This window comes from Rhinoraja longicauda, chromosome 8 (genome assembly GCF_053455715.1).
Source record: "Rhinoraja longicauda isolate Sanriku21f chromosome 8, sRhiLon1.1, whole genome shotgun sequence".
NCBI classification, from domain to species: Eukaryota; Metazoa; Chordata; class Chondrichthyes; order Rajiformes; family Arhynchobatidae; genus Rhinoraja; species Rhinoraja longicauda.
In genome coordinates this window covers 32,244,252-32,270,755 of record NC_135960.1, presented here as the reverse complement: position 1 = coordinate 32,270,755, position 26,504 = coordinate 32,244,252, and the positions used below count along the sequence as shown (strand labels likewise).

General features: G+C 45.3%; 1 protein-coding gene across 1 annotated transcript; it reads left to right on the top strand.

The window, feature by feature from the left end:
• Positions 1 to 389: 389 nt before the first annotated feature.
• Positions 390 to 23,080, top strand: LOC144595830 (CASP8 and FADD-like apoptosis regulator). The gene is made up of 10 exons (XM_078403558.1): positions 390 to 780; positions 5,792 to 6,211; positions 7,083 to 7,188; positions 10,778 to 10,913; positions 11,807 to 11,916; positions 15,781 to 15,868; positions 17,330 to 17,418; positions 18,982 to 19,060; positions 19,774 to 20,281; positions 20,999 to 23,080. Exons 2-10 carry the CDS (start codon positions 5,889 to 5,891, stop codon positions 21,126 to 21,128), a joined length of 1,569 nt encoding a protein of 522 aa, XP_078259684.1. The 5' UTR covers positions 390 to 780; positions 5,792 to 5,888; the 3' UTR covers positions 21,129 to 23,080.
• Positions 23,081 to 26,504: the final 3,424 nt, after the last annotated feature.

Below are 26,504 nucleotides of genomic sequence, written 5' to 3'. Positions count from 1 at the left end.
GACCGCGGGAGAAGACGGCAGGGAAGAGAAAAGACATTCTGGCCTTCCATCACAGTGAGGAGGTGACTTACTGTGATGGATGTTTCTTTTTGTATGATTGCGTGTGTTATTGCTTATTTTTATTGCTCTTGTTGTGGGACTGTGGGTAATCTTTCATTTCACTGCACATTTATGTGTTTGTGATAAATAAACTTGACTTGCATTGCAGCCGCAACATTCAACTGCAACACCCTCTCAAATTAGGACTGACGAATTATTCCACAACAGAAATCGCTCCATATATAAAATAGGAGAAAAAGACTAAGGAAAAGAGCTGCACTGTCAGCCACATTGATTGCCTGCAGTACACGGCAGAAGGCGTTACGTGGCAGCAGTGCGGTTCAGGGGTCGTGACCTCGCCTGCCGCGCTAGGGCTCAATAACAGCAGTATCTTTGGTACACAGGGCAACGGGATTACGCCCTACATTCGGACCATAGAGCTAATCAGACCCAGCCCATGCCTCGCTGGCTACTGCAGCTGAGCTCTGAGTTGCTGCGCCAAGCCAAGGCCAGGGTGACCGTTTCCGCATTCCCAGTATCGGGGCGGAGCCGGAGCTCGAGGGCTGCCACGCCGGTCGGCGAGTCAGACGTGGACCCGAGGCTGGTGGTGGGTTCGGGCAGTCGCGGCCCGCCAGGAGGGACAGCTGCCTGAGCCGTGGACCATGGCCCGCCGGGGATTGCTCGTGGACCAGTGACCAGAGGTGGGGCCCAGGAGTCGGCAGGGGAGCGATGGTGTCCATGGTGAGTGAGGCCCGGTGCCCTGCGTTTGGCTCCGGCCAACGTGAGGAATGTTTCTCCCTTCACAGATGCCGCCAGATCTGAGTAATGTTGCAAGAATTTCCTGTTCTTCGTTAGATTTCCAGCATCCACAGTTTTACTTTCATTTTCAAACGCTCAGTCTTGGATCCTACCGTAGACTCGAGGCTGAACAGCCTCCTCCACTCTCAGAAAGTGGAAATCCCCAGAATATCATAGAAAAATAGGTGCAGTAGTAGGCCATTCGGCCCTTCGAGCCAGCACCGCCATTCAATATGATCATGGCTGATCATCTAAAATCAATACCCCGTTCCTGCTTTTCCCCCACCCTTGATTCCTTCAGCCCTAAGACAAATCTAACTCTGTCTTAAAACATCCCGTGAATTGGCCTCCACTTCTTTCTGTGGCAGATAATTCCACAGATTCGCAACTCTCTGCGTCAAAAAGTTTTTCCTCTTCTCAGTCCTAAATGGCCTACCCCCTATTCTTAAACTGTGACGCCTGGTTCTGAATTCCCCCAACTTCGGGGACATTTTTCCTGCATCTAGCCTGTCCAATCCCTTAAGAATTTAATATATTTCCATAAGATCTCCTCTCATCCTTCTAAATTCCAGTGAATATAAGCCCAGTCAACCCAGTCATTCATCATATGTCGGTCCCGCCATCCTGGGAATTAACCTGGTGAACCTACGCTGCACTCCCTCAATAGCAATAATGTCCTTCCTCAAATTAAGAGACTAAAATTACACACAATACTCCAACGGTGCGGTCTCACCAAGGCCCTGTGCAACTGCAGTTGGACCTCCTTGCTCCTAAACTCAAATCCTTGCGCAATGACGGCCACATGCCATTAGCTTTCTTCACTGCCTGCTGTACATGCAACCAGTTCTCTATCCATGTGCTGGAAAGAACTGCAGATGCTGGTTTAAATCAAAGGTAGACACAAAATGTTGGAATAACTCAGCGGGACAGACAGCATCTCTGGAGAGAAGAAGGGTCTCAACCCGAAACGTCACCCATTCCCTCTCTCCAGAGATACTGCCTGTCCCGCTGAGTTACTCCAGTTCTCTATCCATGTCAATACTCTACCCCCAATACCATGTGCTCTAATTTTGACACTAATGTCTTGAGTGAGACCTTGTCAAAGCTTTTTGAAAGTCCATATACACCAGATCCACTGACTCTCCCTTATCCATTCTACTTGTTACATCCTCAAAAAATTCCAGAAGATTAGTCAAGCATGATTTCCCCTTCATAAATCCATGCTGACTTTGACTGATCCTGTAACTGCTTTCCAAATGCTCTGCTATAACATCTTTAACAATCGACTTGAACATCTCCACTACCAATGTAAGGTTAACTGGTCTATAATTCTCTATTTTCTCTCTCCCTCCTTTCTTAAAAAGTGGGGTTACATTGGCTACCTTCCAGTCCACAGGAACTGGTCCATATTCGAGAGAACATTGGAAAATGATCACCAATGCATCCATGATTTCTAGAGCCATCACCTTGAGTACTCTGGGATGCAGACCATCAGGCCCTGGGGATTTATCAGCCTTCAGTCCCAACAGTTTACCTAATTAACACCATTTCCCGACAAATGTGGATTCCCTTCAATTCCTTCCTCCCACTAGATCCTCGGTCCCCAAGTATTTCTGGGAGATTGTCTGTGTCTAATTTAGTGAAGTACTCGTTTAACTGTTCTGCCATTTCTATGTTTCCCATTGTAAATTCACCTGTCTCTGACTGTAAGGGGCCTACAATTGCCTGAACTAATCTTTTCCTTTTTACATATCTAAAGAAGATTTTAGAGTCAGTTTATATATTGCCCGCAAGCTTTCTTTCATGCTCTTTTTGGCCCCCTCTTAATGAACCCCTTTGTCATCCTCTATTGAGTTCTAAATTTCTCCCAGTCCTCCAGTTTGCTGCTTCCTCTGGCCAAATTATATGCCTCTTCCTTTGATTTAATACTATCCTTGATTTCTATCGCAACCCTTTAAGTATAATTTGCCAGTCTATCCTAGCCAATTCCTGTCTCATACCTTCAAAGCCTCCTTTCTTTAAGTTTGGGACTGTCGTATGTTGAAAGGCTGGAGCAATTAGGCTTGTATACACTGGAATTTAGAAGGATGAGGGGGGATCTTATTGAAACATATAAGATAATTAGGGGATTGGACACATTAGAGGCAGGAAACATGTTCCCAATGTTGGGGGAGTCCAGAACAAGGGGCCACAGTTTAAGAATAAGGGGTAGGCCATTTAGAACGATGAGGAAGAACTTTTTCAGTCAGAGAGTGGTGAAGGTGTGGAATTCTCTGCCTCAGAAGGCAGTGGAGGCCAGTTCGTTGGATGCTTTCATGAGAGAGCTGGATAGAGCTCTTAAGGATAGCGGAGTGAGGGGGTATGGGGAGAAGGCTGGAACGGGGTACTGATTGAGAGTGATCAGCCATGATCGCATTGAATGGCGGTGCTGGCTCGAAGGGCTGAATGGCCTACTCCTGCACCTATTGTCTATTGTCTATTATAGTCTCTGAATTAACCGTGTCACTTTCCATCCTAGGTGGACGTGTTTTGGGCACTGGGTAGACGTGTTCTTATGTCATGGTCTCAAACTTCAAAGGTCTTGACTCTTCACAGTCATAGAGCTTTACAGCAATGGAATCATGCCCTTCGGACCACCTTGGCCATCCCGTCCAAGTTGGAATACTGGGCTAGTCCCATTTGACCCATATGTCGCTAAACCTTCCTATCCGTGTATCTGCCCAAAGATTTTTTAAGGTGTAATTGTATCCACTTCTATAGCTTCCTCTGGCAGCTCATTCCACCTTAAGCCTATGCGTTCCAGTTTTTGAATCCTTTACTCTGGGAAAAAGACTGTGAGCATTCACCTTATCGATGTCCCAAGTGGTCTTGTGCATCTCAATGAGGTTGCCCGTCAACCTCCTGCACTTAAAGAAAAATTACAGTCTATCCAATCTATCTCTTTAAGTCAAACCATGAGTCCAAGTAATACCTGGTGAATCTCTTTTGCATCCTATCCAACTTTGTGACATCCTTCCTATAGCTGGATGACCAAAATTGCTTACAGAACTTCAAGTGTGGTCTCACCAATGACATGTACAACTGCATTCATGATATCACAACCTTTGTTATCAGTACCCCTACCAATAAAAGCAAGCGTGCCAAATGCCGCCTTCACCACACTTGTCTTGCTACTTTCAGGAATCCATGCACATGTACTCTTAGGTCTCTGTTATTAAATATTCTCCAGGGCACAACCATTTATTGTCTAAATCCTGCCCTGGTTTGACATACTGAAGTGCAATATCTTTCTCTTTTCAGAGTTAAATTCCATTTGCCATTCCTTGGCTCACCTTCCTAACTGACCTGTAGGAAAATAACTGCAGATGCTGGTACAAATCGAAGGTATCACAAAATGCTGGAGTAACTCAGCAGGTCAGGCAGCATCTAGGAGAGAGGGAATGGGTGACGTTTCGGGTTGAGACCCTTCTTCAGACAGACTTCATCAGTCTGAAGAAGGGTCTCGACCCGAAACGTCACCCATTCCCTCTCCTAGATGCTGCCTGACCTGCTGAGTTACTCCAGCATTTTGTGATACCTTCCTAACTGATCTAGTTCTTGTAAACGTAGATAACCTTTCCCCTGTTTATTGTCAAAACTATTTTGGTGTCATGTGCAAATTTACTAACAATGACTACATTGTCAACCAAATTGGTCGTGTATGTACAAAACAGCAGCTGACCCAACACGGACCCTGAGGCACTCCACTGCTTTCTTCCAAGCCAATTATGAATTCAGTTGGCTAAGTCACCTTGGATTTCACCTGCCATGTGGGACTTTGTCAAAAGACTTACTGAAATCCAGACAAACAACATCTACTGTCTTGCCCTCATCAATCCTCTTGGTGATCTGGTCCTGCCCTTATTTCAGCCTTGCTTCTGTTATGGCTATAATATCCCAATCCCCCAACCAATCCATATCCTGAGTACATTCACCTTAGCTGTTGAGCCTCTAGAATTGAAATAGCTATAGTTCAGGGTTTCCTCTCTCTTTTCCACGCACCTGCCTCTCCTGTCTGCTTATCTTACTGATTTAACTACAGCATTTGACCCCAACTTCTCATCTGCATCCTATCTGCTCTGAGACCCTAACCCTGCCAATCTAGTTAAAACTCTCTTGAATGACACTAATAAATCTCCCTCCCAGGATATTGGTCTCCCTGTTATTTAGGTGCAACCTGTCCCTCTTGTACAGTGCACTCCACACCAGAAGAGATTTCAATGATTCAAGAACCTGACCTCTGCTCGCTGCACCAGCCCTTCAATTACCCATTCATCTGGCCTGTCCTTTTATTCCTGCCCTCACTAGCACGTGGCAATGGGAGTAATCCAGAGATTACCACCTTCAACCCCCTGCTTTTTAACCACTTTCCAAACTACATGTATACATTCCGCAGGACCTCATCTCATTTCCCACCTTTGTTGTTGGTACAGATGTGCACAGTCTCCTTTTACAATAGATCTTAAATTTATCCATGTATATGTCAAATAGCATGCTATTCTCCAGCTGTAGAAAGATACTGGAGGAAGAAAAGTGTAGGAAGGAACGGCAGATGCTGGTTTAAACTGAAGATAGATATAAAATGCTGGACTAACTTAGCGGGACACGCAGCATCTCTGGAGAGAAGGAATGGGTGACTAGTCTGAAGAAGAGGCTTGACCCGAAATGTCACTCATTCCTTCTCTCCAGAGATGCTGCCTGTCTCGCTGAGTTGCTCCAGCATTTTGTGCCTATCTGGAGGAAGTAAAGCCTTGTCGGACATTTGGCTTTTTGGTTTTTCATTTGTAAAATTTTACATCAAATCTTTATTGGATCATAATGCATTTGTTAATTGAGGATTGGCTTGCTTTAAAGAGTAAAGGGTTGGTTAATTTACATTCATTTCCCTGTTCATGTTTCGGTCTGAATTTTATAGGCTGCAAAGGAGAAAGTTGGCTTCATCTGTTGGAACAAGATCACAACATAAGAATAACTCACGAGAGAACATTAACTTCTTCAGGGAAGCCTTCAGGATGTTTGCTCCACATTTTCCAATGTTTAATCCTCGTGATAAAGAGACCAGAGAACAGGCCATGGGAATAGCTGCTGAACTCTCCCAAGAGGAAAGTGCTATTGTGGTGTTTTTGTGCATGGATTTTGCCAAAGGCTACGTGGTGACTGGGGAAGTGAAAGAACTGTTCGAGATTCTGAGCAAGCAGAATCTGCTGAGGCTCGATCTTCTAACTGAACTGCTTTATCGGATAAGGAGACTTGATATCCTGAGGAAAATGAAGGTTGACCTGTTTAGTTTGGAGAGTAACTTGAGATCTGGAAAAGGATACATTTCTTCATACAGGTAAAGCCATGTAAGAACACAAAAGCAATAGAAGTAGAAATAGGCGGAACCCATTCAGCCCCTCCCATCTGCCATTCATTAAGACCATGGCTAATCTTTTACCTCAGATTACTTTCCTACACATCCGAAAATACCTTGACTCCAAATATCTAGTGCTATCAGTCTTGAATGTACTCAGTCACTGAGCCTCCACAGCCCCCTGGGTTGGCAATTTACAACTCATGGTGTGAAGAAATTTATCCTAATTTCTGTCCTAATAGTTGACCTGTTATTTTAAAACTTGGTCCAACCAGCTGAAATATTGTCCCACATCCAACGAGCCATGCCCTAAAAGAATTTTGTATGTTTCAATGAGATTGCTTTTCTTTCTTCTGAACCCAAGAGTATAGGTCGTGTCTGCATGATCTCCCTTCAAAGATCAATAATCGCAGGAAACAATCTGGTGCCCTTTATTGCACTCTATTACAAGTATATCCTTCCTTGGGTAGAGAAACTGAACCTGCATGTAATATTCCACCTTACCAGACCCCTTTCCTGATTTCAGAAAGATAGATTTGTTTTCAAACCTCTTGTAATCAAAGCAAACATACAATTTGCCTTCCCATATTCCAGTGAATCTCTGCTGCGTTCCCACAAGATGTCGCCATGGCTTGTGTGTCTGAGGTCTAACCGACACGATATCCATTTGCAAAATGGCATCCATCCCTGTGTGATTTAATCTCCTTAATATAAAGGACATAATTAGTGGTTTGTCCAACGGTATGTTAGAGTCGTGGTAATCCAGTGCAGTTGGGGAAGGTAGAGAGCCCTTTGTGCCTCATAGTTTTAGTTTATTGGGAATTCAGCTGATAATTTGAAATCCTTCACACAGGCAACTGCTGGTGGACATCAGTGAAGACCTCTCGCAAGAAGATTTGAGGTCTGTCTTATTTTTACTGGGTTGTCAAATTCCAAAAGGCCGCCTGGAAACAGTGAAGGTAATTGCATTGTCGATGGGCTGCCTGTACACAGGTACAGAAACAGGCTGTGTGAAGAGCTGATGATGAGTGTGTAAAGTCATCCATCTGTATTCAAATTCTGTAAACTGCAACTTGGTTTTATTAACCCAGCAGATTTTAATTCATGAAAGGAAGAGGAACTACATTTTTTTGCAGTCCCCAGTCACATCCCATTGTGTGTCCTAGCGTTGTCATTTACTGTCTGAATGAACGGTTGTTTGCTGAACAGCTAGATTTAAACATGATTAACACCAGTAAACAAGATTGGTCTTCATCAAGGAAATAACTTAATTGATCAAAAAAATGCCCTTTGCCAACAACAGCCAGATTGTCTTTCTGAAATCAACCTTCTCACTGCCCTGTTGAGATTCTTAAATCTGATTGCCTAAAGATATTCTCAGCCAGAAAGCCATTCTAGACATACGTCCTTTCTGCCAAATTATGACATTCTTGTTTCCACCTCATTTATTTTGGTTTGGCCTCTCTTAACTCACTCTACCATGTGTGCTCTGGGCTTGGGATAGAGGCAGAATCAGATTATTCTTTGCAATGTCCATAGGGGTTGACAGGGTTGAGCACCAAGATACAGGTGGAATCAGCTTTCATCATCAGCTGCAGTCGAGATTGGACTGTATATCATCCAGAAACTATTCAATAGGAGGGAAAGTGTGGTATCAGAATATTCAACGCCTGTGCTGGTTAGGGATCAGTCTATTTTTCACTTAGGTATAGTCTTGGATCAGATTCTCCAGAACCTGGGAATACTATAGGAACAGAATGCCCAAAACCCAGGAGCACCCCAGAAGCAGACCACCTCAATCCTGAGACCAGACTTTCTGCAAGCATGGATCCAGCTGGAATTAGAGTCTTCCTAAATTCAGAACAGATTGTGATCAGATTTATAATTCATGGCCTTTCCTAACCCCAACATTTCCAGGGACCAGTCTTCTAAGCTCTGAATGAAGCTAAGATCAGCTAAAGTCAGAATTCTCTCGGATGAGAGCTTGAAGGGAACTAGGATACAGACCATGATCAAGATTACAAGGGAATAGATTTTAGATCGATGGTCCACTGATGAATACAAGCCAGCTCTGACTGGTTCAGAACCTGGATGATTTCACTGGATCAGTACTTGTCAATCTGCGTTTAGTGATAAGACCATCAGAGCAGGCATTTCAACCGCTCAAACCTGTGCCAATATTTGATAAGACAATAGACAATAGGTGCAGGAGTAGGCCATTCGGCCCTTCGAGCCAGCACCGCCATTCAATGTGATCATGGCTGATTATTCTCAATCAATACCCCGTTCCTGCTTTCTCCCCATACCCCTTGACTCCGCTATCCTTAAGAGCTCTATCTAGCTCTCTCTTGAATGTATTCAGAGAATTGGCCTCCACTGCCCTCTGAGGCAGAGAATTCCACAGATTCACAACTCTCTGACTAAAAAAGTTTTTCCTCATCTCTGTTCTAAATGGCCTACCCCTTATTCTTAAACTGTGGCCCCTGGTTCTGGACTCCCCCAACATTGGGAACATGTTTCCTGCCTCTAACATGTCCAACCCCTTAATAATCTTATACAATAATCTTATATAAGATCTTGGTTTATCCAATCTTACCCTCAGCACTGATGTCCTGCTCTCTCACCATATCTCTTGGCATTCAAATGTCTGTTGATCCGTTCTTGGACACATTCGATGACTCTGCTTACCTTGGAGTGGAGAGTTCCAGAAATCTACAATTGCAGAGATTCCTCTTTATTTTTGTTTGAAATGGACACCCTGAATTCTATGTACCTTCATCAGGAGAAACACCTTTTTGGCACTTACTCATATAATCCTCCTCAGAATCTTGTCTTCAAGAAGATTATCTCTTGTTCATATTTCAACAATTAAATACTGAACCTGTTCTTCATGCACTTTCGCTTCATTCCAGAAATTAACTTATTCAACCTTCTCAAATATGGAAATTAAAGTGTGTTCCAGGCATAGTCCCACTGGTACACTGGAAAGGGGTAATATCTTTCCCAGCGTCTGGCTCATTTGGTGCACAAATTCATTGTAAACTCCAATAATCTGCTGTCAGGAAATCCAACGATTTGGCATCTGGCTCACCAGGCATTCTTTGCACTTCCAAACTCTCCCTGCAACCACAGTTTCAGCACTCCTCACTGCTCTTTGGAGGACCAGTTCCATTGCTCTCAACCACTTCCATGGCCCCGGTTCCAGCGCTCCCAACCAGGGCCCGGGGACCAACATTCCCGACCACTCCCCAGGGCCTCGGGACCAACATTCCTGACTGTTCCCCATGGCCCAAGTTGCAGTGGTCTCAATTGTATCCCCAGGGTTTTGGTGTCAGCGCTCCCAACCGCTCCCCAGAGTCCCAAGTCCAGAGCTCCTAACCAGTCCCCATGGCCCTGGTTCCAACACTCCTCACTGCTCCCCAGAGCCCCAGGTCCAGCACGCCCAACTACTCCTGGAGCCCCGGGTCAAGCGCTCCTGACCATTACCTGATGTCCCAGTACTAGCACTTCCAACACCAACGCTCCCAGCTGTTCCCTAGGACTTTGCTCCCATCGCCCAATGGCTTCCCAGCACCCCGAACCCAGCGCTCATTGCTCCCACTTTTAATCTGTCTGAATCTGTGGCCACCTCCCATGTAACATACCAGGTTCTTTAATTACTTCAGGTTCACTGAAATTTTGCTGCATGACACCCTTTAAAACAATGAATTACAAATAAGTTGCAATGTTAATAAAAATAAGATCCAATTGTCTGGGAAATCTCCAAAATCCCGAGCTCTGATTCTATTCTCTGTGTTAGCCACTTCCTCTCCATGCCATCATATCACCTCAAGCCCTATACTGTCTTGTGTACTTATTTTTACATAGCACCTCTTGGAAATTAGAATACAATACATCTATTGATTACCCTTTACCCAGCTTGTTATATCCTCAAAGAACTAGAAAATTAATCAGACAATTTACCTTCCATGAAAGCATGTTGACCATGCTATATGACTCTATGACATTTGGACAGGTACATGGATAGTATAGGTTGGGAGGGATGTTGGCCAAACACCAGCAAATGACCAGTTTAGATGGGGCAGATTGGAGTTGGCCCAAAGGGCCAGTTTCCATCCTTTTTATACTCTTATCTATGACTATTCTTAATTGTCTCATAATTTTCTAAATGTTATTGCCTCCTTAATAATGTATTTTCCCAATGATGAACGTTAGGTTTATGGACCTAAAGTTTCTTGCATTCAGTCTCCCGCCTTCCCTGAAAATTGGCATTACATTTGTGGTTTTCCAATCCCCTGGAACCTCTCCAGAATTCAGGGATTTATAGCCAATGCACCATTGTCTCCATAGCCACACCCTTTAATATACTCTATAGCCAATTCCTGTAAGATCATTTAGCCCCATTCGTTTACCTAGAACTTTTTTTGTGATTGAGATTGTTTAAAGTTTCTCCCTCCTTATAGCTTCTTGATTATCTGATTCTATTGAGTGGTGATATTGGGTTGGGAATTAATGCTCCTGAATTAATATAATTCTTCTTTCTGCCAGACTTTCTTAGATTTAGTTGTTGAACTGGAGAAAGCTGGCAAAATCGATGAGAGTAATTTGGCTGAAGTGGAAGATTGCTTGACTAATATTCGGAGAATCGACCTGAGAAGGAAAATCTTAAAGTACAAGCAAATGGGTGAGTGCACCGGGCAAATAAACACCGGGTACAATAAATGCAGTCATGGGTCAGTGTAAACATGCACTGAGAAAATTCAAAGGGTCCAGGAAGGTATACATTGGGGGAGAGGAAAGGAAAAGAGTTGAAATCTGTGAAAAACAGCGAATACTGCGGAACATTAGACAAACACTTGAGAAATTGAGAATAAATATTCCAACAGTTGGGAAATCAAGATGGTTTGGCATGGCTCACCAGGTCATGTTTGCTGCGTCCTTTTTCACTCACTGGTGCCAGATTTCCCAAGCTCCCACTCTACTCACCCGAGCCCCGGATCCAGCGATCCTGCTCCACTCACTTGGGTCACAGCTACCAAGCTCCCTTCCCATTCAATGGTGGCCTGGCTCTCCCACTCCCTCCCACTCACTGCGGTGGCAGTTCCCACACTCCCTTTCAAAGTACCTTGTTCACTGGATAACATGATGCTATGCAGCATCTAAAATTCGATTCAACATGTAGAGGTATTAAAAGAAATAACATCCACTGGTCCAGAAACTTTTCAGACTGGCATTAAAATCCTGAGAATGTGGGAATATCAATTTTATTACACTTGGTTATTATCACTTTACTGTATGTGTAATTTTTGTGTGTGCAGTGAGATATTATATTTCATGCATTAAAAAAGTGGCTGAATTTCAACAAACTTCATTGGCTGCAGGCGTGGAAGGGTTGTATACATGCACATGTTCATATTACTATGTGACTTATACAGGTTAGAGAGAGCTGCAGGTTTTTGTAAGTTGTGTATTAACTCATAGTTACAAGTAATTGCAGGAATTCTGTTAATTTGAGCAATATTCAACGCACCACGGTGTTAATTAAATATTGTAAGCTCTGTCCCTTCTCCATCTTAGGTGGATGTGTTCATTCTGTAAGAAGATCCAACACCTATCAGAATGTTATTTCCATATCTGTTCCCCAGCAGGAGTGTGGCTTTGGTCCAGAGCATGTTGAACAAAATTGGGTAGGAATCGCTGAAAAGAACATGCAAATAATTAGAAAAGATTGTGTTTTTTTTAATGTTTTCTCCCAGCCCTGCTTTTCACACTATGTGGCTTTTGATAGTGGTTTTGTGTGGTTAGCAAGAGTTCAGTCCCAAGCCATTGATACCATCCTACTCCCTGGAAACTGACAGAATCTGAACCAGGCTGTCCAGCAGTCTCATAATTGACACAGAGATGAGCTGTGAATCAAAACTATACTTCTACTGGGCTTTTTTTTTAACCCCCTTTCAACATTATCCATTTGTGCTCCTGCCTCATCCATCTCCAGATTACAGGTGCTCCTCAGCTTACGATGGGGTTCCGTTCCGAGAAACCCATCGCAAACCGAAAATATTGTGTTGAAATGCATTTAATACACGCAATCACGTGGCCGGAAGTGAGCTGCGGCTCGCTATGGGTCACTGCCGTTTGTACCATCGCAAAGTCGAAATATTGCAAGCCGAAGCATCGTAATCCGGGGAGCACCTGTATTCTAGTAATCCTTCCCTTCTAAAATCCTGAGGTTACCAAATATAGCTTCACTTGTCCAATCACAACCTCTCCCTTTTGGATACCAGACCTGGACTTACTGAACCACATCATTTAGCAGTGTCACATTTAAAACATTGCATTGTTATTGCAAAATCCCACCATGGCCTTGGCTTTCCCCTTCTCAGGAATCTCCTGCTCTTGGGAGTTCTGATTACTCCTCTATCAGCTTCCAGCCCATTCCCAAAATTAATTAGGGTCATTGGTTTGACTCTCAAACCCACAAACTAGAACTTCCTCTCAAACCTCTTCTCTTTTACACCACTTCACCATGTACATTTAGGATGTACGTAGACAAACCCTTGATTCCCCAGCAGATAAGAATCTACAGTTTTACTGCTGGTAAAATGGGATTTGTATTAATAGGTACTTGTATTCCATTATAGATGAGGCTCTGACTAAAGCCTCCTCTATATCCTGCAGCTCCGCTCTTGCTCCCCCTCCCCCCATTTGTAACAAGGACAGAATCCCCCTTGTCCTCACCTTCCACCCCATCAGCCAGCATATCCAACAAATCATCCTCCAAAATTTCCGTCACCTCCAACGGGACCCCACTACGGGCCACATCTTCCCATCTCCTCCCCGTTCTGCGTTCCGCAGAGACCGTTCCCTCCATAACTCCCTGGTCCACTCGTCCCTTCCTACCCAAACCACCCCCTCCCAAGGCACTTTCCCCTGCAATCGCAGGAGATGCAACACCTGTCCCTTTACCTCCCCCCTCAACTCGATCCAAGGACCCAAACAATTTTTCCAGGTGAGACAGAGGTTCACCTGTACCTCCAACCTCATCTATTGTATCCGCTGCTCTAGATGTCAACTTCTCTACATTGGCGAGACCAAATGCAGGCTCGGCGATCGTTTCACTCAACACCTTCGCACAGTCCGCCTTAACCAACCTGATCTCCCGGTGGCTGAGCACTTCAACTCCCACTTCCAGTCTGACCTTTCTGTCATGGGCCTCCTCCAGTGCCATAGTGAGGCCCACTGGAAATTGGAGGAACAGCACCTCATATTTCGCTTGGGCAGCCTACAGCCCAGCAGTATGAACATTGACTTCTCCAACTTTAGATAGTTCCTCTGTCCCTCTCTTCCCCTCCCCTTCCCAGTTCTCCCACTGTCTTTCTGTCTCCACCTATATCCTTTCTTTGTCCCGCCCACCTGACATCCGTCTGAAGAAGGATCTCGACCCGAAAAATCACCCATTCCCTCTCTCCTAGATGCTGCCTGACCTGCTGAGTTACTCCAGCATTTTGTGATACCTTCGATTTGTAGCAGCAACTGCAGTTATTTTCCTACACAATAGGTACTTGATGGTGAGCGTGAACATCGTGGGCTGAATGGTCTGTTTCTATGCTGTAAGATTCTGAGACTTGTATACGAGCTAAACATAAAAAATGCTGGAAACACTGAGCAGATGGGGCAGCACCTGTGGAAAGAGAAACATAGAGCATAGAACAGTACAGTATAGAGTACGGCACAAGCCCTTCAGCCCACAATGTCTGTGCCAAACATGATGTCAAGACAACTCTTAGCTGCCTGCACATAATTAATACCTCTATTCCCTGCATATTGGTGCACCTAATTTAACAGATTCTTAAATATCATCACATCTGCCTTCACAACCATCCCCGGCACTCATCACCCTCTGTGCAAAAAATACTTGCCCTTTGCCCATCTCACCTTAAAGTTATGCCCTCTAGTATTTAATATTTTCATCCTGGAAAAAAGATTCTGTCTGTCTACCCTATCTACCCCTCTCATAATCTTATACACTTCTATAAGGCTCCCGACTATCTCCGTCGTTACAGAGGAAATAATCTAACTCTGTCCCATTTCTCCCTGTTGATAACACCCCTTAATCCTGGCATTATACTGGTAAACCTCCTCTGCAACTTTTCCAAAGCCTCCAATCCTTCCAATATTGGGGCGATCAGAACTGCATGCAATACTCCAAATGTGGCCTAACCAAAGTCCTTTAAAGCTATCCCAAAGAATCCTCTCCAATATCTTCTCTACCACTGATATGAGGCTCACCAGTCATCAATTCCTTGGATTATCACTACTTCCCTTCTTTAACAAAGAAACAGCATTAGCTACTCTCCAGTTCTCTGGGACCTCATCTGTGGCTAGAGATGACGCAAAGATCTTCATCAGGGCTCCTGCAATCTTGGCTCTTGCCTCCCTCAATAACCTAGGATAGATCCTATCATGCCCTGGGTATTTCTCCACCTTAATGCTCATCAAGACCCAACACCTCCTCCTTAATTTCGAATTCTCTGTGCACATCCGTATGCTTCCCACTGATCTCACTGTCCTCCGTGTCTTTCTGCTTGATGAAAATAGATGCATGTGCTCATTTAGTACCTCACTATTATCCCCTGACTCCAAGCACAAATTCCCTCCTTTATCCCTGAGAGGTCCTACCTGGTTACCCCTTTGTTTTTAACATAGGTGTAAAAAGGTTAGGGATTTTCTTAAATCCAACTTGCCAAAGCCATTTCGTGGCCACTTTTGGCCCTTCTAATCGACTGCTCTCCCACCAGAGTCCTGCAGCATTCTCTCTCGCTCCACCCCCCCCCCCCCCCCCCCCCCCGTGATTCCTCCTGCTCGCCAGCTCCCCTTTGATCTCTTGTTTTCACACCTTACCCTTCCATATCTCTCGTTTCCCTCTGCCCTGACTCTCAATCTTGACCTGAAATTTCACCCATTCCTTCCATCCAGAGATGCTGTCCCGCTGAGTTGCTCCAGCGCTTTGTGTCTGTTTTGAGTTCTTTCCTCCTTGTTTTATATTCCACAAAGGACTTATCTGATTTCATCTTCTGAAACCTTGCATGCGCCTTTTTCTTTTTGACCAAATTTACAACCTCTTTGGTCATCCAGGGTTCATTGACTTTGCCCTCCCTAACCCTCCTCCTTACTGGAACATGCTGGTACCAAACTTTGATCACCTGGCCTTTAAGTGACTCCCATACATTTACCATTTCTGGTCGATGAACTTGCATCAAAACTGGGAAAATTTAGAAATCAAATGTTTTAAGCTGGAGCGGAATGGAGGGTGGAGAGCACGAGGAATGTCTGTGCTAGGGTGGAGACCATGGGAGATTGAATGTGATTTGGTGTCAAATTTTGTTTGAAATATTTGTGGAGCACCTTGGTTTACTTCTCGGTGTTAACAGTGTGTAAATGTGCAAATTGTAGTTAGGGTAGTGCATGGTTGGCTCAATTGTGGCTGGTATTTAATCTGCCTTTTTTAACCATCTGTCTTTATGTTGCTGTCATTTTCTTGCATCTTCCAGGCAATGAGCAGTGTGCAGCCAGTGATTACAAACCAATTATTGAGTCAGCATGTTCACTCAAATTGGCCAAGGTTATCCATAATCTCGTGTAAGTATCAATTGCTGAATTTTGAAGTTAGTGACTGTATTTGTTCGAAGGGAGCTGCGTGTATCGCTTGAGCTAAAACATCCCACGTTCAATAGCTGCGTTTGTGATTGTCTTTCTACGTGTTTTGGACATAAATGACCGATGTGTTGATGGTTTAACTTGGTAGTGTGGGTCGAGGAAGTGTGCTTACAATGTGACTCTGAATTCATTGTCAAGTTAAGAGTTTACGGCAAAGATCCAGTCAACGTTTAATCATGGCTTTGCTTATATTAAAGGGTGAAAAAGGGATAAGGATAAGGGGATAGGGTGTGCTCATGTATTAGGAAAGTACTTGAGTGGTGGTTTAAATGCCCATGAGGACAGAAAGAAGAAATCATCTGCTGTGTTGTGTTACTTCTGCGATGCACATTTGGAATGTTCGACATGCCTTTTTAGACGAGAATGAGTGCGGTGGTTTTGACACAATGCAGCAGGCCTCTCAGCACCTGAAAGAAGGCAGAGTGCATGAGGTTTCATTTGGGGCTTCTGCTCACAGTCAGAATAATAGTTGATCTCGCCAGGCAGGTTGGACTGCAATAATAATTGAGCACCAATTATTCGATGAGCTATGTTCTCCTTCAAATCATCCTGTCCTTTTTTTATGTAGTACTAGACCAAGTGGACCCATTGGGCCCATTCCTTGTAGAGGGGGAACAGGGAAGGGGAGAGGGTGTCTACACTGAGTGAGCCCTGGACTCAAAACCTCTCCTGTATTGGTGTAGCACCCTCAACCCCCCCCACTCAATCCCCTTCATCCCCCCCCTCCTCCCCCCACTGACCCACACCATCCCCCCTACCCCATGTCCCTCCCCTGCCCCCATCCCTACTCCCCCAGCCCTGCCTCCACCCCCATTACCCCCACCCCTATTCCCCCCTCCCCCTCTCCTGACCCCCACCTCAGAGAGACAGACGACATCTCTGGAGAGAAGGAAAGGGTGACATTTTGGGTTTTCTTCAGAATGAAAGTTACGGGAAAGGGAAACGAGATGTAGAGAGATATAGAACAAATGAATGAAAGAACAATGTTAAAGGAAACAGGCCGTTGTTAGCTGTTTGTTAGGTGAGAACGAAAAGCTGGTATGACGGATGGGGAGGGATGGAGAGAGAGAGGGAGGAGTGTAAGGGTTATGAAGTTAGAGAAATCAATATTCATACCCCTAGGTTGTAAGCTGCCCAAGTAAAATACGGGATGCTGTTCCTCCAATTTGCATTTAGCCGTACTCTGACAATGGAGGAGGCCCAGGACAGAAAGGTCAATGTGGGAATGGGAATTAATGTGTTGAGCAATCCTTTTTTTTACATGGTGTACTCCTTATTGTTAAACATTGCTTCATTTGGATGTGGAAGTTGATCATTTACCTGATGTCCAGTTACAGCTCGTGACTAGCTGCCTTACTCATTCTGCCTGCTTTCTCTCTGCAGCTGAAGCGCCTGGTGCTGCAGCACTGAGCAGCCCAGTGCTTGAGTCGGTCCAGGCCACCGCTCCAGGAACAAGCTGCGCAGTATGTCAGGTACAGCAGACATGCATTCTGGTTCTGAGGCTGGACTGGTGTTGCACTGTCACTGTCACAAAGGGAAGGGGAGTGAGTTCAAATAAGAAGGAAAGGGGAGTTTCACACTTCTGGGTTAGCGTGGAAGTTTGCACAGTCGGGGATGGGGCAGGGTTAGACTCCAGAGGGTATTTGCTCCTAGTGTTAGGTGTGTATCAGGGAAGGCTCAGGGACAGCTGCACATATGGAGGAGTTCTTGTAATTGGAGGGGTTATATATGATGGGGGCGCATGAAGGGGAGGAACAAGGACAGGAAGAGATTGCACATGTTGGGGAGCTGTTCAGGTCAAGGCAGGGTGTGTCATCCATCATTGTACAGGAGACGTCTGCATATGGGAGAAATGTTGAGCCCAGGCTGTTGTAGGTGTCATCTACTGATAAGAATCATAGTCATTTCCTTTGGAAGCAGGTCACTTGGCCCACTATGTCTGTGCCGGCCATCAGCCACCCATTAACACTAATCCCTCAATTAATTCTCTCAACATTCCCATCAACGGTCCCCAGATTCTCCCACCCACCTGCAAACTCGGGGCAATTTATCGCAGCCACTTAACCTACTGACACGCACGTCTTTGGGTTGTGGGAGGAAAAATGAGCACCTGAGAGAAACACACATGGTGACAGGAAGAACGAGCAACTCCACACACAGACAGTCATGATTGTTCCCGGGTTACTTGTGCTGTGAGGCAGCGGCTCTACCGGCTGTGCCAAAGCCCTGAGTCGGCTGTGTGACGGTGGAAGGCCACGTACTGGGCCTCCGTGCGGTTTGCGTGTGAACATCATGTGCCTTCAGCCGCTCTGACAGAAGTGAGGAAAGAACTGTGTATTTTCCCCGGCCCAGGTCCACCTCCCTCACACGTAAGCCCAACACTCAGTGAGGGCCAGTAACTCCACAACAGATGCCAGGAGAGAGAACTTACACTTTGTGATAGCAGCTTAGGATCAACATCACAGTTGATGGCTTACTGATTAAATTCAGTGAAAAAATCAAAAAATCCTGAAAGCTGGAAACAGGTTTATAGCCAATAAATTTGGTGTAATGTAGGAAACATTGGTATTCCACACTTGTGCGTTGCTGAACATTTTGCTCAAGACTTTCAAGTAGGTCATGAACCCATCAAGCCATGTCTGAAGGAGTCAGATTTGTTGCCCAGTGTGGCATTCCAGTACTTATCCAAGTCACAGAGGTTGTGATCATCTCATGTTCTCCTGTAGGTGGCAGCTCCAAGTCAAAATTGAGGGCTCAAATGACAATCCAGGGACTTGCGCACAGACAGGCTAACATGCCAGTGCAGTGCTGAGTGCTACACAGTTAGAAGTGCCGCCTTTCAGCAGACAGAGTGAATGGACACACCTGCTTTCTTCTGGGACTCTGACTTACAGCCATATGGGAGAACAACAAGGGACCATTCCTGTTGAGACAAGTGAACATTAAACCTTTTCCCAAAGCTACTAGAACAGATGATCAAGTGAAAAACAATGTTAACTGCACATTTAGTTATAATGTTGCTCTTTATTTTACAGAGTGGACTGGAGACTTACAAAATGCAGAGTAATCCCACAGGCCTCTGTTTAATCATTGACTGTATTGGAAACGATGCAAGTGGGTGCTCTAATTTATCCTTCACATATTTCTAGTGCTTGTCCCAAGTTCTGTGCGCATTAACCCCACGAATAACTGATGTTAACCCTCTTCATTTACTGCATGTTAACCCTCCTCCACTTGTAGCACAATAATTTGCCACAATTTTCTGAATTTCACTTTGTCTCCTCATACTTTGAGTGTCAACTCACCTTGGTCAAATGTTCATTCAGTTACCCTCTTCCAATATGTATTTAATCTCATCCCCAGCTCATTGCGTAATATAAACAAACACAGCCCCCAACCACCTATTCTGCCCACCACCTCAACTCTCCATATTGCTGTGTAACAGCATCCCTTGTTTGCTCTGTATCAGATGATTCACATTATTAAATGCCATTTTGTTCTCAAGTATTAAAATCTTCTTTGCGGTGGTTTATGTCCCTCCGATTCACCTGTTAAATCTCACATCCATCTCAGTCGATCAAATCACTATTGTTTGCTATGTTATTCTCCCACCTTTGTCTATATTCTTACATATAATAACAAAACCAAGGCCATTTGACTACCCTTATTTGCAATATATTAACCTCCCTCCACAACCACTATTCCCATTGTTCCCTCCATGTTGCTTGTGTATGGACCTCCGCCTTGCATTCCCTGTTTAGCTGCCTACTCCCTTCTTTTCCTTGAATGCCAACTGTGTCCCTCTTGTTCTAACTGCATTTCTCCAGATCTGCTGAAGGAGACATTTGAGGCACTGCACTTCCGTGTCCTCCTGCACCTCTATGTTGAGCTCAGCGAGATGGAGAAGATTCTGAAGGAAACGTCAGAACGTGACGATCTGGCCACTCTCGACTGCTTCGTGTGCTGCATCATCAGCCGGGGGACGTGGGATTGCGTCCTTGCAGTTGACAGGAATACCCCCGGACTTTCTTCAGAGAAAATCCAGTGCTATTTCAAAGGACAGCACTGCCTCCCCTTGCTGGGTAAACCCAGGCTCTTTTTTGTTCAGAACTACCTTGGGCATACGGCTGACAGCGAGTTAGAGATCGCTGGTGTCCCAAGCAACGGAGACCCAATTGAAGTTGATGGCAGAGTCTGGGGAGAAATAATTCCTCAGGAAGCGGACATCCTGTGGAGTTGCTGCCAGGTATCTCAGAACCTGCTCCACCAGGCACCTGAACAGCCATCCTCCTTCATGAGCACTCTGTCAAAGTGTCTGCGGAAACATCAGCGCAGGTCAGTACTGGAGGTGCATCGGCTGAGTGCCGAGCGTGGTGTGGGTTGTCCAAAGCTCTGTAGTTCACTTGTGATGGGTCTTCGACTTCCACTCGCATGGCTGAGGTAGGGCAATTGAAAACAGAAACTGTTGGAAATACTCAGCAGGTCGAGCGGCATCTGTGGAAAGAGGAACAGTTCCTGCATCGTCAATGACTTTTCATCGGAGTTAGGAGATGTTCATGGTTACTTGGGATTTAGCATGGTTTCTCAGCTAATCTGAACCCCAGCGGTTACTCTGGGTTGTGCTTAGGATGTGTGTATAGTGTTGGGCTCCACATTGTGGGGCTGTGTATAGGATCACTCCCATGCTCAGGGCCTGCATACAGGAACGCGCTCGGGGCCTGTGTACAGGATCAAGCCTGTGTTTAGGATGTGCAGAGGATCGTGCCCGCACCCGGGGCATGTGCACAGGGTTGCGATCGCGTCCGGGGCCTGTGTACAGGATCACGCCTGCACCAGGGGCTTGTCTGCAGGATTGCACCTGAGGCCTGTGTGCAGCAACGGGTCCTGTACTTGGTGCGTGTGTACAAGATCGTGCTTGCACCCCAGGGCTGTGCACTGGACCGAGGGCCGCGCCTGGGACCCTGTGTATAGGATTGTGGTCTGTGGCCGGGGTGCGTGTATGGTGTTTTTGTACTTTATATGATTCTGCGATCTTTTCTGCACCGTCTCCAGATGGGATTTGATTTCGATACTGACCGAGGTGAACAGGAAGACGATGTCAAGGAATCAGCACCTTAGCCAGCTGCAGCCCACGCCTCTCATCCTGCAACACACTCTGAGGAAGAAGCTCATCTTTCCTTGAACCGCCATCACAAATCCGCACATCACTCTCTACCATGCATTCGTGAAGCACTCATGAGCATTGATGACAATCTATGCACGTCCAGTCACTCTGAGTTGTCCTTAAGCTGTGATATGCAGCTACTTGCAGCAGGAGGGGTGAGGCATGTCCCTATGCAGGGGAGGGCGACTTGTGTCCTGTCAGCTCGCAGCCAAATAATGGAGGATTATTCAGGGGTTATAAAATTACATGGAAACAAGAACCATTTTTCAAAATATTTGTTCTAGTTTGGTTAAATGGTGAGCTTTGCAAACAGACAGGCTGTCCTACTAACACAATTCAATATTTTAATTGAATGTACATCAAATCAGAATCAGCCAAAACATTATGACTACCTACCTAATATGCTTTTGGTCCTCCGTGTGCAGCCCCATACACAGCAGGGTGCGATGCACTGTGTATTGTAACACATTCCTCCTGTGACCACCATTAAAATTTTCTGTGACTTGTGCCTTCTGTCGGTTCGGACCAGACGGGATAGCCCTCGCGCATCGATGAGCCTTGTGCGCCCAGCACCATGTCGCCGGTTTGTGCTTTGTCCCTCCTGGGACCACAGGCGGTAGGTACGACTGCTGACTGGGAGCACCCCACCAGCCTTGCCGTTTCAGAGATGCTCTGACCCAGTCATCTGGCCATAACAATTTGGCCCTTGTCAAAGTCGCTCGGGTCTTTACCCTGCCCATTTCTCCTGCATCCAACACATCAACTTGAAGAACGGACTGTTCACTTGCTGCCTAATATATCCCACCCCTTGACAGGTGTCATTGTAACAAAATAATCAATGTTATTCACTTCGCTTGTCAGTGGTCATAATGTTTTGGCTGATCAGTGTATATATATATATACTCTTCAGCTTAAGTTATTACACATCAATATGATAGAGACTAAGGTAGCTTCCACACTAGACTTATTTTATCACCTGGCACACTTTGCCATGACACCTTCAATGTGTTCCCATTAACAATATGTGATTCTGCAAAGTTATGTGTCTACACAAAATATTAATGCTTAATATATAATTATACCCATCAAAACTAGTCAATAGTTTTATTAAAAACACAAAGTGCTGGAGTAACTGGGTCAGACAGCATCTCTGGAGGACATGGACATTGGGTTCAGGACCCTTCAGACTGATTGTAGTGGGGGTAGAAAGCTAGAAAAAACGAGGCAGGACAAAGCTTGGCAAGTGATTGGTGGATACAGGCAAGAGGGTATGATTGGCAAATAGGTGGACATGAGCCGAAAGGGAAACAAAAGGGTGTCAGATAAGGATAAGCGTCAAATGTAAAGCCAGAGGGAGTCATATCGGGTGAAAAGGGGGTGCACCAATGTGGGACACGGAAGAGAGGGGGAGAAAAGGAAGAGGGGAAATTGGAGAATTCAGTGTTCGTAGCATTAGGTTGTCAGCTGCCCAAGTGGATTATGAGATGCTGTTCCTCCAGTTTGCATATAGCCTCACTTCAGCAATGTAGGAGGCCGAGGACAGAAAAGTTAGTGTGGGAATGGGAGTTAAAATGGTTAGCAATCAGGAGATCCAACAGGACTTGGTGGACTGAGAGTAAGTGTTCATCTAAACAGTCATAGTCGACTGTTTATTGCTGTCATTGTGTGATTGAAACTGGTTAATCATTTATTGTTGGCTTTATTTAAAACATAGATAAATGAGATACAAGGAACTGCAGTGATTAGTTTATACAAAAAAAAGACAAAGTGCTGGAATATAACAGTGGGTGAAGCACCAACTCGAGAGAACATGGATAGGTGATGTTTCGGGTTGGGGGTTACCTCTCCGTGTTCTCCAGAGATGCCGCCAGACCTGCTGAGTTACTCCAGCATTTTGTGTCTTTTTTATAGATAAACGATATACTTTGAGTTTGGAGATTCTGCTGAGAAGATCTCCAAGAAAATTACTTTTTTTAATGAATAAAGACTTTTATGTCAATCAGCTTCAGCCTCCGAGTGATTCTGTGCAAAAGGTCACAAGTCTCCATGCAGCAGCTCAATCATGGATGAGGAAACCTGCACCTGATTTCTACCTGCCATTCTCCTTCAGCTGATGAATCAATGCTCCTCTATGTTGAACAACACTTGGAAGCAGCTTTGAGGGTAGCAAAGGCACAGTATGTACAATGGGTGGGGACTTGTCCATCAACTTAGTGGCTTAGTAGCACCACCATTGACTCCTGAAGAGCACAGCTGCCAGGCTGTGAGAAAACATGCAGTGAGTAATCCACACATGGGATAAACCCACAAAAAACTTCTTCATCATTCTATCTTAGGCAGATGCAGTTGGCACAAGGCACACAACCACAGCCAGTAATTTTCCCCAATCATTTGCCTAGCTTCCCCTCTCCTGATCACAATCTCCACCCCTCAAGCCTCTCTCTGTACTGTACTCCTTGGGCCTCTCTGCTCTCTACACTCCTCAACTCTCCCTCCTGCACTCTCTTTGTACCCCTGGACCTCTCTCCTGTACTCTATCTACAAACCTACCTATGCTCCTCTACACTCTCTCCTGTAAGCATCCTGAAATTTTGAATCTTGGATGTTTGCACTACATGCAGTACCTCATTTTCTTTGAAATCAATTGAATGAATTGGCCAAAGACCAGTTTCCTGATGCCAGGGAGCTCCAGAAGAAGCTGTGATGGACCATTCATTTGGCACTTACAGGTGAAGATGGTTTCAATAGTTGAACCCCTCTGTTATTCAATGAACCAAGGTTGATGTCCTGGCTTGATGGTGACGGTACAGCGAGGAAAATACCAGGCCCTTTGGAGTTCTCTAACCCAGAGGATGTGGAGGTGCAGTCATTATTATTCAAAGCAGTGCTGGGTAGATTTCTGGACACTGAAGGATGGCGAGATAGTGATGAACATGGAGATAGCAATGAATGGCAGGATAAGCTTGAAGAGATTAAGGGCTGCCTTCTCCTTGTGATGTTTCCGGTAGGCATGCTTTTGCTTTTGCTTTTGTCTTTCAGGGGATTGTGGGTTATTTAGCCAGTGGAAAGTCAGGCTTGGTCCATCTCTACTTGGCAGGTGTAAGAAGTATAGATTTCCACAAATCGTTTAACTTCTATAAGTGCTTTATTACAAATTCATGCAGAGAGCAAGTGAGAAAACCTTTGCAAGGTGCACATCACGGTTACAAAGTGAGGAATTTAATCAGCAGCATAGTACAGATAACAACGAAAACCAGACATGGATTTCAGGCTTAAACCTTACAACTACACACAAGCACGCACCAACAACATAGATGCAAGTCTACAAGAAAACAAACTACAATACAGTGAAGCAGCAGGAAATGCAATACGTAATATGGAAGGATAATGTCAGTAAGAGTCCGGGGCATGCACCTAGACATAGTCCTTATATCTCGGATTGGGCTTGCAGACGTGCCCCGCACGAGTCTGGTATTGCCCCTCAGAGGCATCCTTCGCCGGGGATGCTGCAACCGGCACCAGCTTCACTGGGGATCTCACCACAGGCTTCGCAGGCGATTTAGTAGTTGACGGTTCACTCACCGGTGTGGAAACTGCCTCTTGCCCCTGGGGCTGTTCTCGATCTGTGGTTACCTGACCATCCTCACCCTCTTCTGACCATAACACATTGTCCGGGTCGTCCGGTAACTCGTGTAGGACCCACTGCGATGGCACCGGCTCGTTCACCGGCAGGATGTGTCTCCGGTTCCGTCTGTACAGGCCTCCCGATTGAACGAGATAAGATCGGGGCTCCGCACACACCTCCTTAACAATACCCATGTGATCGTATCCCTTCTGGGACTGCAGCCGGACAACCTGACCCTCTGTCAATGGGGGAAGGGGGCGGCTGGATCGGTCATAGCAAGCCTTCTGGGTCAGTCTCTTGTGGTGCAGCAGTGTCTGGACTCTGGACCGATCTGACTGTCGAATACGAGAGGATCCGGTTTTCGGAAAGTTTCAGCCATGGTAGAGACAGCAAGAATGCGCAAAGTAGGTACTGAAGCCGATCCGAAGTTTCACTTCTGACACCATGTAAGAAGTATAGATTTCCACAAATCGTTTAACATCAATAATGCTTTATTACAAATTCATGCAGAGAGCAAGTGAGAAAACCTCTGCAAGGTGCGCATCACGGTTACAAAGTGAGGAATTTAATCAGCAGCATAGTACAGATAACATAACGAAAATCAGGCATGGATTACAGACCAGGTATATATATGAAAGTCAGGCATGGATCAAATCCGCATTAGGGATCGATCTACAGCAGGAACCTATGTTCAGGAGTCACCTGAAGAGCGATTACATTTCACTAACATTCTTTTGTTGAAGTACTCAGTGGAAAGTCATCCCAAACCATAACTAGAGGACTCTGACAAACCAGAGTTCAGGTGTAGTTTCCACCAGTTTGTGCAAATCACCATTAGTTCATGGAAATGACATGTGCCATAGAGCTGAAAACTGAGTCAGAATTTCCCTTCCTGAACAACAGATGCTACGTCAAGCCATTTCAGATCTAATGGGCCCCCGTCAAAGCTTGCAAGTGATGAGTGTCCATTTAACTCCAAAGAATTTGACTCCACGTCATCACCAAGAGTTGGCCCAATTTCTAGAGTTTGTGTTGAGGTATTAAATTTACGGCCCAGTTTCTGTGATAGCGAAGGAGTTTTTGTGAGTGTTCAATCTATGCCTGCCAGGTTCACCCTCCACTTTTTTTGCCAGTTTCTCTGCAGCAGCTAGGGCACCGTAAATATCACCGTGCAGCACCTGGGTGCGGCTGCTGGAGGTAGTGTGTGGAGAAACCTGGAGACTGAGTTCCAACACACTACAACCATCCTTCTTATCAGACACTTAATCCAGTGCTCAAATGCTCATGCTGAAATAGGAGCTTACCTAAGGAGGAAATCAGGAGGCAAAAAAGGGGGCATGAAATAGCTCTGGCAGATAAGATTAAAAAGATTACAAAAATATTTTATAAGATTATTAAGAGAAACGGGTAACGAGAGAGAGAGAATAGGGTCTCTCAGAAACCGTGGTCATCTGTGTGTGGAGTCGCAGGAGATGGGCAAATTCCCCAATTAGTATTTCTTCTCTGATTTTACCGTGGAGAAAGACATGAAGACTGAATGGGATTGTATACCGTGCTGTATAACTGTGGGTTCGCCTTCCGCGCCATCAGAGGTGCTCCGAGGTTGGCTGTAGGATAGAAGCTAACTGATGAATGTGGGAGGTGAGGGGCTGTGGGCCGATGTGCCCGTGAGGTGCAGGATATACATAAGGTTATTTAACTTTCTTGACGTTGGAGGAACCGAATGAAGGCAAATAGCGCCTTGTTGGATGGCTCAAGGTGGAGGAGCT

Excerpts from the sequence above, each read along its gene's own strand:
- LOC144595830 (XM_078403558.1), top strand. The coding sequence starts at position 5,889 with ATGTTTGCTCCACATTTTCCAATGTTTAATCCTCGTGATAAAGAGACC. Across the intron at positions 6,212-7,082 it reads GGATACATTTCTTCATACAG|GCAACTGCTGGTGGACATCA; the intron begins GTAAAGCCATGT and ends TCCTTCACACAG. Across the intron at positions 10,914-11,806 it reads CTTAAAGTACAAGCAAATGG|GTGGATGTGTTCATTCTGTA; the intron begins GTGAGTGCACCG and ends TCTCCATCTTAG.